The sequence below is a fragment of the Sphaeramia orbicularis genome, chromosome 21 (assembly GCF_902148855.1).
Source record: "Sphaeramia orbicularis chromosome 21, fSphaOr1.1, whole genome shotgun sequence".
NCBI classification, from domain to species: Eukaryota; Metazoa; Chordata; class Actinopteri; order Kurtiformes; family Apogonidae; genus Sphaeramia; species Sphaeramia orbicularis.
Genome location: NC_043977.1, coordinates 28,462,096 through 28,481,540, shown reverse-complemented (window position 1 = coordinate 28,481,540; position 19,445 = coordinate 28,462,096). Strand labels below are relative to the sequence as shown.

General features: G+C 36.9%; 2 protein-coding genes across 4 annotated transcripts in view; one reads left to right on the top strand and one right to left on the bottom strand.

Moving 5' to 3' along the window:
- The window catches only part of ccdc80 (coiled-coil domain containing 80), a 40,267-nt gene extending 29,196 nt beyond the window's left edge, over positions 1-11,071 (top strand). For 2 of the 3 annotated variants that reach the window (XM_030124718.1, XM_030124719.1), the window contains exons 8-10: positions 53-156; positions 5,984-6,067; positions 10,148-10,470. In XM_030124718.1, coding sequence (XP_029980578.1) covers positions 53-156; positions 5,984-6,067; positions 10,148-10,470 — 511 coding nt within the window. Of the gene's footprint in view, positions 1-52; positions 157-5,983; positions 6,068-10,147 lie in introns of all 3 variants that reach the window. The other variant, XM_030124717.1, reaches the window with a different exon arrangement.
- A 582-nt stretch (positions 11,072-11,653) lies between these two features.
- Positions 11,654-19,163, bottom strand: slc35a5 (solute carrier family 35 member A5). Its single transcript, XM_030124720.1, has 10 exons — positions 19,031-19,163; positions 17,458-17,614; positions 16,805-16,903; positions 16,579-16,712; positions 16,263-16,330; positions 15,368-15,556; positions 14,119-14,319; positions 13,909-14,036; positions 13,357-13,625; positions 11,654-12,494 (listed from the first exon to the last, which is right to left on the bottom strand). Exons 2-10 carry the CDS (start codon positions 17,582-17,584, stop codon positions 12,426-12,428), a joined length of 1,284 nt encoding a protein of 427 aa, XP_029980580.1. The 5' UTR covers positions 17,585-17,614; positions 19,031-19,163; the 3' UTR covers positions 11,654-12,425.
- Positions 19,164-19,445: the final 282 nt, after the last annotated feature.

The following is a 19,445-nucleotide window of genomic DNA, read 5'->3' as shown; positions in this document are numbered from 1 at the left end:
TGCTGCCTTAAAGTGCCACTTAAATCCGGGGTGAAATTTTCTTTGATTGTAGGTTCCGTTGGAGACGTCGCTTGTTCATCATCTCCGCCCCCACAGACGAGGAGTGGGCCTATCAGCAGCAGCTCTATGCCCTAACCAGCCAGGCCTGCAACCTGGGTGAGTTCACTCAGACATGGATATGACAGATAACTGATAATTTAACTCACTTTTGGAGGCCATCAATTAAACTTTTGATAAGACATTCTCTATTTAATATCTTTTTATTTCACAAAAGAGAATCATCCACATACAGTATATACAGGGTGACACAAAAAACGGGAACTTTTTAACAATCCAATAAAACCAAGAGTGATGGAAGAAAAATATTTTATTCAAAGTAATCGAAACCTTAAACCATGCCATTTAAGAAACAATGATGGAATTTTCATTTTTTAAAAATTACTTCCTGTAGATGGCGTCCTCCTGTACGAATGCATTCTTGAAATCTGCTGTTGAGATTCCTCATTGACCGCTGCAACATCTCAGCTGGGATACTGTGAATTTCATCCTGAATTCTCTGTTTTAACTCATCCAGAGTTCTTGGTCGAGTCGTGTACACTTTACTCTTGAGATAGAATTCTCGCACAGCCGCCAATGGTTACTATGGGAAAATGGGAATTTTTGAAGTGCGTATTGGCAGACATAAGCAAGTGGCAGCACTGCGAGACAGTGACCTTGAGCAAGTAAACACACCCCTGTTTTATTAACCATTGGAGGCTGTGCGAGAATTGTTCGGTAACCGTGTGATCTCAAGATTCGGTAACGTTCCCTGGCCCCCTAGATCGCCAGATTTGTCCATTTGTGATTTTTTCTTGTGGGGCTATCTCAAGAGTAAAGTGTACATGACTCGACCAAGAACTCTGGATGAGTTAAAACAGAGAATTGAGGATTAAATTCACAGTATCCCAGCTGAGATGTTGCAGCGGTCAATGAGGAATCTCAACAGCAGATTTCAAGAATGCATTCGAACAGGAGGACGCCATCTACAGGAAGTAATTTTTAAAAAATGAAAATTCCATCATTGTTTCTTAAATGGCATGATTTAAGGTTTCAGTTACGATGAATAAAATATTTTTCTTCCATCACTCTTGGTTTTATTGGATTGTTAAGAAGTTCCTGTTTTTTTGTGTCACCCTGTACATAGTCATACTGGGTCTTACTTTTTGCAATTCTCCTTTGTGCACTCTTTCCGCCTTCCACCCCTAAAGGAATAAACCAACTAAACACGCTCAAAAATCACAAGCCAAAAACATAAAAATCTGAATATAGGAAGAAATACATTTAAAAAAAAATTTAAAAAATATATAATAATAATAATCATCATCATCATCATCATCACCCTCATCATTGTCACAATAACAGTAACAACAACAACATAAGCATGAGCATAGTGATGCATGCTGTAACATAAATAGCAATAATAGGGCAGTATTCATGACGTACAAACTCAAACTTTCTCCATACCGGAAAGTAAAGGCAACCGAAATTCATTAAAGAGATGGCCACAATTATTTATCCAAAGTCATTTTTTCTAAAGGTAAAAAAGACGACAATTGATCATGGAAAATCTTAGAAGATGGAGGGGAGTCATTCTTCCAAAATAAAAGTATGCATTTCTTTGCGACATAAGTAATTAACCCTTTCATGCATGAATTATGAGAACCTTAGTCGAGATTTTTTTTCCTGAGTGTTTTTATTCATCTTTAGGCATGAAAAAACAATGCAATTGATTTTTTTTAATAAAACTGTTTTTTTATGAAGGTAGATTTGTTTCTTTATTGCTTTAACTAAAAAAAAAATGTAATTAAAAAAAAGTGTTTGAATGAAAAAATATATATATGATCCAAAAAATTGCATTTGAACACTTTTTTTCCTTGACTGAAGTAATTTTTTTCTTTGATTGATTTTTTTTTTTTTTAATGATTTTTTTTTTTTTTGGTTAAAGCAATAAAGAAACAAATTTACCTTCATTATTTTTTGTGGAGTTCCAAAAATGTCCACTCCGCTGGACACCTTGTGTTTAATTTTTGAATATCAGAAAGTGATGTACAAAATCAAAACATTTTTAATGGAGCTAATCTGATGTTTTTTTTTTGTTTTTTTTTTACATTTTATCATATTCCCAATTTTTATTAGCAGTTGATTTACACTCAAACATCTCACTGCAAATCAGGTTTATCTAGAACAGTAAAGTTAAAGTAATGGTATGAATGTCAGGGTGTGAGATGGTGCATAAGTGTCCACTGTGTTGGCTGATATGGAACTAAAACAACAAAACCCATGAATGTACAAGAGAACAGCTGGAGAAGAACTGTCCACTGGAGTGACCACTGTGCATGAAAGGGTTAAAATTAGTATCCTGCATTTTTTATGATCTAACTGTAAATTATATGTGTCATTTAGTCAATATAAACGGCTGCTTACATCAAATTGTAAGTCCAAGACTGATTGAGTGAAAGAGTGAATTGAGCTCCAATAACTTTTTAAAAGGTCGCAGTCCCAGAACATGTGCATGAACGTCCCTTCCCTCTTTTTGCATCTATGGCACACTGATGAGATATTCCTTGATATTCTATGCATATTTTTTGGAGTTAGGTAGAGTTTGTGGATGAATTTAAAATGAGCTTCATTAATTTTATTACTTGTAAAAGGAAATGAATTCTTTCACAGATGTTTACCCAGGCATTATCTTCTAATGTTCTGCCCAACTCCTTCTCCCAAATCTTCTTTAACAATTGGAAAGAAGATCGGATAAGAAATTCTCAAAGAAACAGAAAAGAAAGAGAAACCAGACAAGAATGCTAAATAATTGGAGTATTTCAGTGTTTTAGCACCAGAACTTGTGTTATACTGCAGTTGTAGCATCTCATAAATGAATATTTCAAGTAGCAAGATCCACCATCTACAAGAGCAAAATACATGTAATTATGCAGAATACATGCCATTTTTGAGAATCTGACCTTTAAAGAGCTCCATCTTCATATTGCACGGCCATTTTATGTCAGTCACTTACAATCTGTGTGACCTGTTTCGTATCCGTCTGTTCGTGCTGAGTTGGACTTGTTATGTCCTCTCATGCTGACTACACTGTTTGTGCTCTAAACAATTTCCTGTTTCTGCAGCCAGAAACAAACAAAAGAAGCGTCACTTCTCAGAAAAAGTAGGATTTGAGAGTTTCTACCTCAAAAAGAAACTCTAAATATAAGACCTTAGATGAGGAGAGCGTTAAAAATGTACACATATTCAAGTAAATACCTGCAAATTCACGGTGACCTTCACTTTACCCAAACATCTGTCACTGCCCGCCAACATATTATTTAGAGGATTTATGAATATGTAAATCAAATCTGAATACTGCAAGTGGTTTGTTTACTGCAAACCTCCAACTACCATCTGCACCTGTTATTGTGTTAGTGCGAACTGTATGTTTGTGCGAGTGTGCACAGAGAGATGTGCAAAAGATCCCACATGACTGAAAAAGCATGAGTTGTTCTGTTCTGTTCTGTCTGGGGCTCTTTTTCTTCCTTGACGACAACCTTTTTAGCCTCCCAGTTAGTCAGCTTTTCCACAGTTACTTATGTTAATATCGTATATCTCAAAAAGAGACATTCATCTAAACTGTACAAATCTCCACAGCCTGACGTGTCTGACAGATTTATGTAAGAGATGTGTAAACTTTAAAAAGTCTGAATCCCATTTGTCAGTAAAACCAAATAAATGCTGTCATCAGAACACTCTCCTTTACTTGAACCTCATATTCCAGCTTTGTTTATATCAAACCAAGATTTCTGAGATTTCCATCTGGCTCGCACTTCTTTCCATTTTTTATAGCGTTTAAGATCATCACACGCATACTGTTGAAAACATATTGTCATTTAATACTTTACACAGTGAAAAAAAGAAAGAGATAAAACAATAAAGTGGACAACAAGCTCTGGTTAGGATGTTAGTAAATGAGCTTAAGAGTACTGAGTAGAACTTTCTAAGGATTACAAGTAGTAACTGCTGTCATAAATCACTTATTGCTTCATAAATCTGTGACAAATCATAGAATAGATCTGTTTACTTCAAAGAGCTTATGAATGTTTTGGAAAAAGATACTGGACCACTGTGACAAAGAAGTGGAAAGCCAACATTTGTTATAAATGGGATACATGTGGTATAAATCTGACAAATTTAATAAGAAAGTGATTGTATTTAAAACACTGACAACTCAACCTCAATTTTCTAAACAATTCATCAAAGGTCATAATGAAGGGCTGTTAACGTTTCCTAAGTGATTTATCACCATTTATTTTGACATTAGCCTGAATGGTGGTATAATGATTATTACAAAAGCTGCATGTGTTTTGCTCATTTTACATGAATATAAGCTAAAATAAGACTATGTTCCTAATGAATAGCTATACTGCTTCATGATGGAGCTCTTATCGGTGTCTTAACCCATAAAGACCCAAACAGCCACCGGTGACTTAAACCATCTACTGATCTGAACTGTTTAATACCTGTTGATCCACTAATCCTATCAATACATGTAAGTAATTGGTGTAAAATGCAGCTTGTCATCTTTTCATGGTCATCAGATATGACCCATTTGGACGTTCAGAGGCTACGTGGTGAACGTGGAAACACCGTCATCTTCTATAACATTGATTCACCTGAAAAACAAATAGAGTTGGATCAATGACAGTGGATGGAGACACTAGGATTATGTTTAGTTAATGATGTATTTTGCTGAAAAAGTCACTTTTTCATCAGTTTTCTCTGTTTTTAAGCTGATTTGAGCTTTTATGAACATTTAGGCCAACATGGTCAGTAAATTAAATATAGGAAAATAACTGATGCTCACTGAAAAAAATGCAAAAGCCAGAGGCTAATGTCAAAATAAATGGTGATAAATCACTGAGGAGACGATAAAAATGTAGAGAAAAAAATATTTTGGAAGAGTCATAACAGTAGCACTGGGTCTTTATGGGTTAATACCAGGCCCTTAGGTCATCTGCACCCACAACATTCCCCCAAACTTGACAGATTTTCCATAGAATTTAAAGCAATATAAAGACATATCCATCGCCATCAAACGTGTGACAGTTGCATGTTATTGTGAAGTAACATTAATATTAGGTGAAACCAGTGTAGCAAAAGGTTAACAATTAGGTTTATACCTGAAGAACATATGTCATATATGATGAATAATGGTGAGTAAAAGGCCAAAGGAGTTTGTAAATGATTCAGTTTTCTTTATTATGACATGTTAAATGCGCTCATACTGCATGAATCCAGTAGATTCATGTCCTGGATCACCATCAAAAACTGTGAAAACCCTGCTGTGTTCAGCCCTACTCTGAACTGAATTATACAGTGTTTTAATAAGAAGTAACACCCATCCAACCATGACGTCGGGATATACTGCATCTGTTTTAATGTGAGCGAGTCAGCTGACTGAGGGAAAAGCTTGTCCTGCTTATCAGCAGGCCCAGACTGAGGTCTGTGAGGACTTTTTTCCCCTCATGTGTTGCTCTTGGCCAAGTTGGCACCAGGGATGTTCCCTCCCTCCCCGTCCCAGACAAAGGCCTGTGCCGCTGACTGGGCTGAAGGCCTGAGATGTTTGATCCTGGTATTCAGCACTTGGCTCTCATCAAGTAAAGCCAGCACTCTCGTGTGTTTAATGTGGGCTTTCTCGCTTCAGAGGAAACAGCTTTTTTGGCTGGATTTGTAAGACCACCACATTCTCCTCCCTTTACTTAGAAACCAGCACTAAGGTGGTTCCAATAATAAACAACAGCAATGAAATCAGCTTGAATAAGCAGAAGGACTGATGGATAAGAAGCAGTTGGTCAGCATATTCCAGATGCAGTGTTCCCCTTCTGTTGAATCTTTTAAAGTCACTTTTCTTAGATGTGTGTTTGTTTCTTATTTGTGTTGTTCATTTCTGTACTGACAGGTCTGAGGCACATCGCCATTCTGAAGTTGGTCGGCACAGAGCCACCGGATATGGGCGGAGTCCTGGAGCTGTATCCTATCAATGGTAAGAAGGACATTCTCATATAAAATTATGTACGTTACTGCAGGTCAGGCATGTCTCTGGTAAACACACACACTTAAACAAACATAGCACCTCTAATACACACAGTGCCTTCTTTTACTAAATGCTCAGACCATGTGTTCAGACTGACACTCTGCAGTTTGCCTTTCAAACACATTTCTTATTCGGAAGCTACAAGTGAAAAATTTTACTCCAGAATCATAATCAATCCAGAAATCCCCCTGCACAAGCCAATGTTTGCGTATTCTCCTTCTCATCAGTGTTTCAACATATGGTAAAGAGAATCTGAGCTCTGAGGTCTACTCTGTGTTGAACCATGTTCCCAGAGGAACTTTTAAAGAACCAGGACAGTCTCCATTCAACCCCTCAGCTGCAGAAGCATGTGTGGGGCTGCTGCAACAGGCATCTCTGACTCAAAACATGAATTATTCCTTTCACATTATATGACCCTGGCAAACGTGACTCAAGAGAACTCTTTATCAAACGGGGCGTTAACTTTACTGGGGAAAAGGAATCAGGAGTAAGGATTAAGCAAGACTGTAATAAGAGCTGTTGCCAAAAATTGTTAGTCGGTCATAATTTGTGCTTTTGGCATCTGAGCCCAGCATGTGGAGGTAATGTAACTGTCAGACGGTTTTATATATCATAAATAATTACCAGTTGTGGAATGTAATGAGAGGGGGAAACATTGTACTATTTACTCCACTACATTTATTGGAAAGTTTTAGTTAGCAGTTACTTTTAAGATTAAAATTTTCTGTCCAGTGAAAAACACTTGTTTTTTTTGGTTTTTTTTTGGTTTACACAGATACAAAAATGAGGAAAACATACAGTTGATGGAGAATTACCTAAAACCCATAAGCAGCTTGACAAATGGCATCCAACTGGTATTTTCATATAATAAATACTTAAATGTAGTGTGTTCAATTAATATATTACTGATCATAGTCATAGTAATTGTTAAGAATGGTACTTGACGACAGGCAAAAAATGAACATTATTTTCAGATTTATTAATAAACTTAAGGATGAAGTGGTCCTTTACAGCTTGAATTTTAATCTCTTCTCTTTCTTAGAATAAGTAAATATTAAAAACATTCCTGGATGAGCTGGAAAATGTTATAATTATTAGACCACTCTTGTTTTCTTCAATTTCTTGTTCATGTTACTGCCTGGTAAAACTAAAGGTACATTTGTTTGGACAAATATAATGATAACAACATCAATAGCTCATAACAGTTTAATTTCAGAGCTGATATTTAGCCATTTTCCATGTTTTCTTGATAATAACCAAAATCACTTCAGTTCTTACATCAGTATCTATGGCATTGCACTGACAAAAACAGTGCTTTTAGGCATTCCATGTTTTCTTTTCTGTCTGTTTTAGTCACATGATACACACAGGACTTAGTACTTGATTGCATAAATATTGTTTTTGATGACTGATAATTTTTTCCGTGACTGTATGATTATACAGGGGTTGGACAAAATAATGGAAACACCTTCACCTCAAGATGATAATGCCCCAATCCATACAGCTAGAATTGTTAAAGAATGGCATGAGGAACATTCTAATGAAGTTGAGCATCTCGTATGGCCGGCACAGTCCCCAGACCTCAACATTATTGAGCATTTATGGTCAGTTTTAGAGATTCAAGTAAGACGTCGATTTCCACCGCCATCATCTCTAAAAGAGTTGGAGGGTATTCTAACTGAAGAATGGCTTAAAATTCCTTTGGAAACAATTCACAAGTTGTATGAATCAATACCTCGGAGAATTGAGGCTGTAATTGCCGCAAAAGGCGGACCCACACCATATTAAATTATATTTTGTTGATTTTTTAAGGTGTTTCCATTATTTTGTCCAACCCCTGTATATCACAAGGCTGAAACAGAGACAGAAATACTACAAATATATGAGGATCCTATAAAAAATAATGCGTTGCTGTAGATCACACTACACTCCAGTCTATAAAATAGTTCAAATGAGCTCAAACTTTAAAAGTCTACAGCTGTAAAATGCAACATGAGCATCAGTGAATGAATCCAAAAACATCATGGAATTGTAAAACACTGACAGGAACAATTTACTAAACACTCATTTAACTTTTTGGCTTTTTCCGAAGGTTTCAAATGCAGGTTTATTTGTAGCTGAGTGTTTTCAATCAATCATATTCAATCAAATTTTATTTATATAGCGCCAAATCATAACAAAAGCTATCTACACTTTATATATCGAGCCGGTCAAAACCAGACAGAATCCTCCAGGAGCAAACACTTGTGACTGGTGACAGTGGTCAGGAAAAACTTCCCTTTAACAGCAGAAACCTGGAGCAGACCCAGACTCCAGGAGGATGGACATCTGCCTTGATCAGTTGGGGTGAAAGAGAGAGGGTAAAGGGGGAGAAGAAGAGAGAGAGAGAGAGAGAGAGAGACTAGGGGAGAGGGGGAGAAGGGGGGAAGTAGGGGGAGACACATGGATGTAGTTGATGCACAGATAACTGAACTAGAACTGTCAAAAGTAGATCAGCTGGTGTTAGTATAATTACTAAAAGCCAGAACAAAGGTCCATGACTGTTAATACTACTACTACATAACAAGTAGTAACAGTGGATATACTACTACTAAATAACAAGTGTTAACAGTGGATATACTACTACTACACAACAACAAGTATTAACAATGGATATACTACTATTACAACAATAAAAATAATAGAAACCTCTACCATCTATGGAACTATAGCAGTGGTTCCCAGCCTTTCTTGGCTCGTGACCCTATTTTAACATCATACATTTCTGGCGACCCCAGACATTCAAAATGGAGACTTTTTTTTTTTTTTTCTAAAATTAATTTGTTTTTGATCATGTAATAGTTTGCTATACTATGTTGCAAATAAACGTTAATTTTAGATGACATTTAGTGTATATAATGTATATTATTATGGATGGAGGCAGAAAAGCCAGGTGTAGATTACTGCACAAAGTGAGAATTTGATTTTCTTTGGTCAGGATATGTACAGTCAGTCCAGCTTGGATTTACAAGGCTGACAATTAATACTGAACAAACAAGAACTCAAACTATGAATTATGAAAGAACTGCAGGATCTTAAACTTGCCACAATGAACATTTAAGAGATAAACAGAACCACAGTGCTTCAGTTTCAGCTTCATCGTCTGTCATGTCTTTTATGGGATTACAATTGTCTCTTAACTCACCATATATTTTTTATTAGTAAGTTTGTTTTTTTTTTTTTTATCATTTTATCTAGAAATTTCAGGCGACCCCATTTGAATTCCAGGCAACCCCATGTGGGGTCCCGACCCCAAGGTTGAAAAACACTGAACTATAGGTTAACCCTTTCATGCATTAACTGTGGGAACCTCAGTCAAGATTTTTTTCTTCAGTGTTTTTATTCTTCCTTAGGCATGAAAAAAACAATGCGATCAAGGTTTTTTTTTCTGTGGAGTTACAAAAATATCCATGCATTTAATTTTTGAAGTAAAGAAACGTGTTTAAAACTAAATATCAGAGAGGGATATGAAAACAATGAAATAAAAACATGTTTAATGCTGCTAATCTGATGTCTTCTCACATTTTAACATATTCTAATGTTATTAATTCCTCACTTTATCGAGACAATGTGCAAAAAAAACCCTTCTTGTTTAACAAATAACAATTGATTTACACTCAAACATGTTAGTGCAGATCAGGTTTATCAAGAACAGCAAAGTTACAGTAATGGTATGAATATCGGGATATGAGATGATGCGTAAGTGTCCACTGTGTTGGCTGATATGGAACTAAAACAACTAAACCCATTAATATACAAGAGAACATCTGGAGAATAACTGTCCACTGGAGTGACTTATGCATGAAAGGGTTAAACACTATCACAACTATATGGATAAGTGAGTGATGATGATGTTTTCATAGTGCAATGTTAAGTAAAGGATCATCACACTTTTACCATCATTGAAAATAACATCAACTGTGCATTTTTGCTGCTGAACAAAACTTGTTTCTCCAAAATTCAAGTATCTTTTATCACTGTCATAACCAGGGAGTGCTACAGTGGATCGTGAAGGCCTGTCTGCTACTTTAGTAAAGGACATGAGGAACTACTTCCAGATCAGCCCAGAATACTTCTCCATGTTGCTAGTTGGAAAGGATGGCAACGTTAAATCCTGGTATCCATCACCAATGTGGTCCATGGCTATTATCTATGACCTGGTAGACTCTATGCAGCTACGCAGACAGGAGATGGCCATCCAGCAGTCACTCGGCATGCGCTGCCCTGAGGATGAGTATGGTGGCTATGGTTACCATCAGCACGGATATGAACACGGTTACCAGGATGGATATCACCAGGGTTATGGTTACTAACGGGAAACACATCCCTTCCTCCCTCACTGCCCTCTCCTCTTCTTTTGACCCCAAACCCTTTCAATCTTCCCATCCTCTGATTTGCTCAGATCGAGTGAGGTCTTTGAATGTTTCGTAGCACTTAGTGGAGGCGTAAAAACTGTTGCTTTCACCTTTCCAGTTCTTTAATATATAGCATAGTATGATGCAAATAATAGACGTTTTCAAGAGTCTGCTAGTTAGTCAATACATGCTCAAATGAGTCTGAAGGTTCAGGGATCTGTTGTGTTGTTTTTGTTTGATATATTTGTCACTTCCAGCTTCAAACAGCAGTGTGTTACATTTTACATGATCTGCCCCCACCCCCCCACCCCAATTTACCTACCCGGTCATTTTGACGTTTTCACCATCAGTTACTAGCAAAGACCTATTTTGTAGATAATGGGCTGAAGTAAAGCATACAGTGTGTATTTATTTGACATCTGTTGCATTCAAGGTGCAGTTATTAGTTATTGTATGAAGCTGTCACACTATTTCTCTTTTGTAAAGTTTCTGTTGCTATACAATGTTTTATTTATACTCTATTGTACTATATGACAAATAAACATTTGTTTACTACAAATATTGGTCTTTGTCCTTCCTTTTCACAATGTATCAACACTCATAACCAAGGTCTGAGTACAAATTACTAAGTGTAAAAATCCTCTGAGATATATCCCCTCCTAGTGGCCTAACCAAGTGTCAAAGATAATCATTTAAGAGTTTACTTCAGTGGCCAGGGCAGCTCAGCCAAGTGTTGCTGATAGCTACAAAAATTAATTTTCCTCAAGGATTTCTTAAGCTACAAGATGAACCTGTTTCTACACTTGAATGTAAATATTTTTCTAAACAGAATAGTACAATACATTCCAAGGGTGAAAGATTACCGGTATTGTACTGTGTATTTCACATTTTCCTTCTATTCCATTTTACTTTAAGCTCTTTACTATCTCTTCTTTCTGACCACATTCTTTAAGCCTCATCTCTCACCATTAGTTTTCACCTCCAGTTATACTCTCATTTATTTCCAGTAATTATCAACATTTAACATTTTCCATCATCTCCGTCTTCCATGACATTTGCATTTTCTATCATATCTTACAGTTTCAACTTTTAAAATGATCAGATGTCTTGTTTTTTATTCTGAAATCAGAACATTTAGCCGTTTCAGTGGTATACATAATCTGAAATTTATTCCATAGCAGCTTTAGCATTCATACAGGTACATTGAAGTATGGCACAAACAAAACTATAAGAGAAATATTTCTTAGTATCTCAAATAATACTCAGACATGTAACAAAAAAGTTCAAGGCCAAGTAAGAGAATCTCAAGCAAGTTTGTGCTTTTCACGATACAAAACAAATGCTGATGGGTGAGGTCCATCCCACCCTTCGTAGCTGGATAAGCAGTCTTTTATATGTTTATAAAGCTACAATTACAATTAAATTGTCCTTTTTGAAGCTACTGGGACCCTAAATGTTTCCACCTCAGTAACAATAGCCTGATACATTCACAGAACTGGCAAAAATGTGGCCGCTGGTCATTTCATTTCTCACATCACTTTTAACCAAATCAAAAGTTACACATACAGCAAAAATCCCCGGAGAAAACAATCTGTCTCAAACAGAAGCCCTTAAACAATTCTCCAGAGCATACTGTAAAATGAAATGAGTTGGGTTTCTTGTGGTATAAAACAGACAGCACTTTTACACAGACAGGCACATTTCAATATTTACAAAATCCTCAGGTTTTTTTTCACCTGTCATAAAGAAAGTGCAAACATGTTTACTACAAGTTCATCAAAAAAAAAAAAAAATCACTGATCTTTTCAATAAATGCTTCGGCAGACGGCGTCACAGGAGTCTATGGTTTAGTTTACCATCAGGGCCAATCAAGAAAGAACACTTCTTCCTCATAGGTGAGCGTTAACACAATATTACAGTGACTCCTCATCAGATTCACTGTCTGTATTGGGCTTTGTCAGTAGCTCCAACTCCTCGCCATCCTACAACAAAACACACATTAAAAACAAGTCAGAAGATCAGTGTGTTGACAGTTTACTTTTGCCATATAATACTGTCATGAAATGGACAGAGTTTAATTTTGATGTATATACTGTCATGAAATGGACAGTTTACTTTTGATATGTCTATTACTGCTATAAAAGGGACAGAGTTTATTTGTGTTGTGCAGGCTTAGTCAGAATTTAGTTTGATATGTATGAGATTTGTTAAGCTTACTTATGGGAAATGACAGGAGAATTGATGTTCAGTAGAAGGATGGGGTAGGGGACAGGAGTATATAAAATGAACTTCATCCCGCTCCTTTTCAAATATGTTTTCTTTTCTTTTTTTATATAGATTTTTCTTGTTGTATTGATTTTAAATGTTGATATTCGAAATAAACAATCAGTCACTTTATTTTCCACATCTATACCTCAGTGCAATCACAGAAAGCTATTTTCAAGTTGTTTTCAGGCAGCAGAAGGCTCCCTTGAAAACACAGAAGAAATACCTTGCCTATTATAGGAGTGGGCCCAGTTTTGGACAGGTTACCGGTCATGAAAATCACCACAAAGTCTGCCAAGTCCACATCAGTGTCCTCATTCAGCCTCATTTAACTAGCTAATGGCTTCCTCTTTCAAAATCCAATAAACCACAATGACCTGATGAGATTACTTGAGGTAAAGCAGTTTTCACTTTGAGCAAAATCACATTAGAGGGAAAAAAAAAAACAAATTTCCTACAGAGACATTGGTGTGTGTGTGTGTGGGAGGAGAGGAGGGGCCTTTACATGGCAGTTGCACTGCAGGAGTGTCTGTGTGCATGAGCAAAACAGATTTGTATTTTTTGTCGTTTATTCCCTACCCCTCTGGACCTCTCGAACACCTCTCCGTTGATAACCCGAAGCTTTTCCTGCTGCAGGCTGTATTCTAGGTCTTTGGGCCGGCTGGCATTGTAGATAAAGATGGCCAATAGAACTATGGGAGCCTGGAGGAAGAAGTCTAGTGAAGGGTGGAAATTGAAGAGGAAGAGGGAGAGGGTGGTAACCAGAACGGTGGTGACCTGTGCCGTCAACACGTGGAACATGTTGTCTCTGAATTTCAGGATGAAGGCCACAGATAAACCCAGAGCAGCTGGAAAGAAGACAAGAGTGTGAGTGAGTGAATGTGAGAGGAGATTGTATTTTTTTTTTTTTTTTTTAATCACAATTATAGACATCCCCAATAGATGAGGGCATCAGTCATTTGTTCAAAAAGGGTTCAAAAGAGTCCCATAAATACTATTGTAGTGCTTTTTATTTTCCAAACAAAACAATAATACGTTTTTATTTGGCAAGAAACAAGCAAGATTTTAACATGAACTTTTGAGATACTGAAAATGAGAAAATATGAATTAAATGCACTTCCTGTTACTTACCAGTGACCAGCACCAGGCCCAGGGAGAAGATGTTGTGTCCATGTAGGAGACCACAGTGCATGGTAATGCCTCGAGCCTCCCTGCTAAGTCCAAGGGTTAGACCATTAAAAACCAGTCCAAAGGCATACCTGTAAGAGCACAGGGGATGCACTGAGATTAGAATAACACCCAAAGTCAGTGAAGCCTCCTTTGTCTTGGTATTCATCTTACAATTTACTGTTCTGTATGAAGATGCTTTCAGTGAGTTGGTCTCCATCTTTGAGAAGCTTTTCATTATAGATGTTGGCCATAGCGGAGATAAAACACTGGAGAATCAACAGGATGTAACCGAAGCCTATAGATTGAAGCTTCTTTACGATCCGGTCCCTCCATTCCTGCCCAGGAAGGGGCATGGCCCACGATTCATTGACACTGGGGTAGGAACCAAAAAAACAAAAGAAAACAGAACAGCAGACAGAATCCTTAATGACTGAAAACCTCTTAACAACATTAAATAAATAACGTATGGTATTTATGTACCTTGGACATTACATCATTACATCAGATGAATGTGTCTACCAACTCAGTTTCTTAGTGAAGCCAGACTTAAAGCTAACACAGTTTAATTGTGAGTATTAAGTCTAATCCAACCCTCAAGCATTCCAGATTTTAAACATGCATTTAGATTGCCCTCTACAGGTTGAAAACCATTTATTACAAATGAAAAGAATACATTTTTTTCTTATTAGCTGATCTGGTGGCAGGGGACATACATGGTTCCAGCTTTCATCACCAAATAAAGATGTAAAAAAGCCTTACAGGCACATTTCTCCAGGAACAGAGATTCACAATCAGCACCTGAACACAGTATCAACATGGCCAGAGGTTTTTCTGGCCATGAAGACATCAAAAACTAACAATAATATAGACTGTATGAAACCCTGATATATGAAAGACATATATGCAAGTCATGAATTCTCCTTAAGTTCTTCTCTGAGACATGATTTGATTTAGAAAATGCAGTTAATTTACCAACTGTTTTACAGCTCAACTGACTGATAAATGGATTCCTTGTAGATGGATTTACCTTGTGTGCGTGATTTACGATGATGTAGTAACATAATTGCTGTTCACCAGGTGTGTGGATATGTTTTATGCATTATTATTTTGTTTTAGCAATCGTAATATTTCATAGATAACCTATATAACCTAGTTTTATCAATATGTGGATGTGGGTGATTTAGCGTAGTTTTAATGTGTGACTGGGTGAGTCTTACAAATCTGACAATGGTAATGTTGTTTTCATATTGTAAAGGTATTTTTTAACATTTAATTCTAACAGCTGTCTGCGTTTGAGTTACACTTTAGTAATTGCATTAAACCCTGGGGACAGAATGTGATATATGGTCTTATGTAGCAGGAAAATCCTGATCTATTTTCCCTTTAAATAACCAACTACTTAATTTGTTCACAATGTTACCTGCTGTTCCTCATCTGCTCTAGAAGCTGTGTGTAGAGCAGGCACGAGTTGGAGGGGGTGGAGAGTGGGTTAGAGTGGAGAGCTGGCACTACTATTGAGTGTTGGCTTCCCCCCGATCCGGTCGTCAGGGAAACAATGGACAGGAAGAGGACAACTAAGGCTGCCCACTGGACCCAGGACAGACGCCTCCTGAGGGAGAGAGGAGAGTCACAAATTATAGTTAGACCTGTGGTACACATCTTGCATTTTATTTTGTTAACAGGGAATACATGTTTAATTCCATGACTGTATCTGAATTAATACACTATACACAGTCATGTACCACAAAATAGGCATATTTTTTATTCAAGATTTTATACAACCTAACCATAAATTGGCTTAACAGAGATTTTACACAGGATTACAGCAACTATCAGTGTGTCTAAGAATTGATCCAATATTCAGAATTTCATTTCATTACGTTTTTTTTTTTGGGGGGGGGCTACTACTACTACTACTACTACATTACATTTTACAAGTTTTTTTTCTACTACTTCATAAATCTTCAGGGAGATATGATACTTTGTTTTTTTATTAATCATTTCCCAAAACGTACCTTTTAATTAAACATATACTACATTATAAGACATCTAGCTTTGTGCTGGAGTTGTGTGTGCATGTGTGTGTTACTCTAAATTTTCAAATTACTTTTTATTTCATAGATATAGTGGTTACAAATATCGGTTTATCAGTCTCCTTGATCATTTACAGGTACTGGAGCTGAAAAAAAAAAAAACATAGTGGGTGATCCCTAGTTTGAGATACACACAGATTACCATATTCTAGTGAACACTGTCTCTGAACAGGAAAAGAAAAAGAAATGATAAAGAACATTACATAGTAACTGATTACTTACTTGAGAACAATTCTGAAGAGAACAGCTGTAGTTAAGATGACAAAGTTGGAAAACAACACTGCCATTGCCTGGGGACAATGGGAACAACAAAAGGCTTAGATCTCAAATTGCTAAGTGATAACAGAACACGGCAACTGCAATAAACAGCTCATATACATGTAAGATGTGTTGATATTAGTTATCAGCAGGGTGAACTTTGTATGCTGACAGAAGTTGAACATCTGGAATTTGAGCAATACAGATTCCAATAGAAGCCAAGGAGTAAAAGAAAACATTCAAAACTCAAGTGATTTCATTTCTTTATCTTGTAACTAACAGGCTGTAGGTAGGTCATCACATAGAAGATGATGAGGTTGTCGAGAAAATAGAGGAAAGCAGGGACAGCCCACTTCAGAGAAATAAGGAGGGAGGTACTGGAAGAATATCCTAATTCTCTGCATGATCTCCCCTCTGAAGAAACAAACAAAAGGAGCAAATAAACACACTTTACAAGGCTGTGCAGAAACACATTTAAACAGCTGTGGTCTTCATGTTTACTGTACCTCGGACTATGACCCTAATGGACATAACCAGACAGAAGAGCAGCTTGAGTCCCTCAGCAAGTAGATTAACAGAAGCAGGGTGAAAGTCATACTTGTTCTCTGCAAATGGACCAGAAACAAGGGTTAATACAAGGTTGACACTAAGAAAACAACAACTTAAAATGCTTTAAACACGTTAAATGGTAATATGGCTGGAAATTGCACCATTAATTCTCCAAAGTGACGCAGTTCCAATTCACAAAGTCCAACTTTGATTTGATGACCTATTTAATTATTTAATTATATTTAATATTTTTAGAGATATAAAGCTGGAAATTTTACAAGAAATATTCCAACTTGTTATTACAAATGTATTTATTAAAAATGTTAACATTTACATTAAAAAGTTTACCCAAAGCAATTATGTTAAGATGGTTTTTATTTAACATTACCAACAAGTACCAATAAGTGAATTCTTTAATGCAGTGGGATACAGAATAATGGATTTAAAGCTTTATTAATGCATGACTTTAATACAGATATAGGACCATTTTAATGAAGATTAATTTAAATCAGAAAATATGTTTTTCAAACCTAGCCCTAGTATTAAAATGCATATTCCCATCAGATGATCTTATCTCTGTGTGGAAAATAAAAGTATGTCAGTCTGTCACCAGCATTGGCAGAAAACTTGAGCAGCAGGATGCGACTGGTCCCCAAGGTTACAAAGCCGACACCCAGGGCCAGAGTGTAGACCGAGGAGCGCGAGCATAATCTGGGGCAAGAATGGCAGCAGACCATGGTTGAGATTGGAAATAACTGTAGTAGAACCTGTTGGGACATAAACACAGTAGTGAGGATAGTCACATGCTGAACACACAATGGTACAAATGTGAGACGGACAACAAAAGAGTGGTTGTTGAAAACGGGTTAGACCTAATACTTTTGCAGCACAGCAAAGGGTCCATTGAAAACCAGCGCCAAATCAGGTTTGGGTGTTTGATCCTATAAATGGTTTGTTCTGTGACAAACTAAGCTCTTTGAAAGAACATAAAAAAAACAAACACTGTGATTAAAACATGGACTGACATTCCTCCAGTCTTGTTCACCTGCAGGTGACCAGAGTAAATGATCCTTCAATCAACTGCAACAGTGAGGTACGTGCGAAAAGATACGAGACACAAAGCATGCTTTTCCTCTGGTTTCTTAGGGCTGAGGTAAGAGGTCAGAGGTCATGTGGTTTGTGGAGCTGATTTTATTTGTCTAGAAACTGTGCAATTTCTTTTCTCAAACTTGCAATGAAATATTAGCAAGAAAACACTTAACAGATAAGCTCACTAGGTAAGCACAATGTCCTCAGGTGATTCCTCAGATTTATATATGCCACAAAAAAAAAAGGAGGTAAAAATATTTGGTCAATTGGTAAAATACTGTGACTACACAATTACTTTCTCCTGCTAAATTTCAGGAGGAAGATGGTAGAGGATATACTGTGTGAATGTCTCAGTTTTAGCTGGTTTAGACGAGCTGAAACTGAAATTGTTAATGTAAAAGTAAGTGAAAATCCAACTGGTGTCTGCAGTCTTATGTAACTGTTGCAGTGCAAGTTATTTTGCCTCATACATTAAACATGTGCACAGTTCATTTTTGTGTTTAACATAACATAACACAATACAGAACATAAAAAACAAAAAACAAACAATATGATCAGTGAACTTTCAACTAGGAATGATATGAACTCCCACAGAAAAAAACAGACACTGCTGGTTTTTCTTGTACAACAAATATCACCCTCAAATATTAGTTTGTTGTCTAGTATAGTTCCCAAAAACTTCGCATTAGTCTTTGACCCTCACTGATGATGAAAGCATGCTGAAGCAGAAGCAAAGTGAACATCTGTATTATCTATTAAAACATTTCACTAGTTGAGAACCAGGAGGAAACACGTCAACTATTATATTGCATTATAATGGATTTATATATTGATTCCAAAACTCCTGGACAACTAAATGGAAAACCATACACAGGCTTTCGTTTGGGCACTATGTACAGTGTGCACTTGCATACAAACAGTGTAAGCTACAGACTATTGTAGCTTCAAAGAGCTGACGGTACAAAAGAGGAACAGAACTCAGAGTTAGCATCATTCGCACCACAACTGTCATGTTTCCGCAGGTTATCACAGTCCACATTCCTTAAATGTAGCCATGTATGGTGTAAAAACAAGACAGTCCTATAGAGTCGTACCTTTTAGTCTCCTTTTTTTTCAAGACATGATTCCAGCATCGGAGAGTCGGTCGGTCGTTGTTAGTTAGCAACATCCATGGTGGTTAGCAGTAGTTAACGCCTGCGTTTCCGGGTTCATCTGCGCATGCGTAGTGGCACAGGTACTGGATACCGTTATTGTAGTGCACAGGCTGAGCAGACTAAACCTGTTTGGAGCATGAAGTATTTACTTTCAACCTTTTGTGCAAAGACAGTTGAGTACAAATGGAAAAGGTATACGTGTCACATTTATATACCCTGTGGCAGGGGTGTCAAACTCATTTTAGTTCAGGGGCCACATCCTCCCAGTATGATCTGCAGTGGGCCCAACCAGTGAATTAATAACATAATAATATATAAATCATGCCAACTCCAAACCTTTCAATGTCTTTTATAG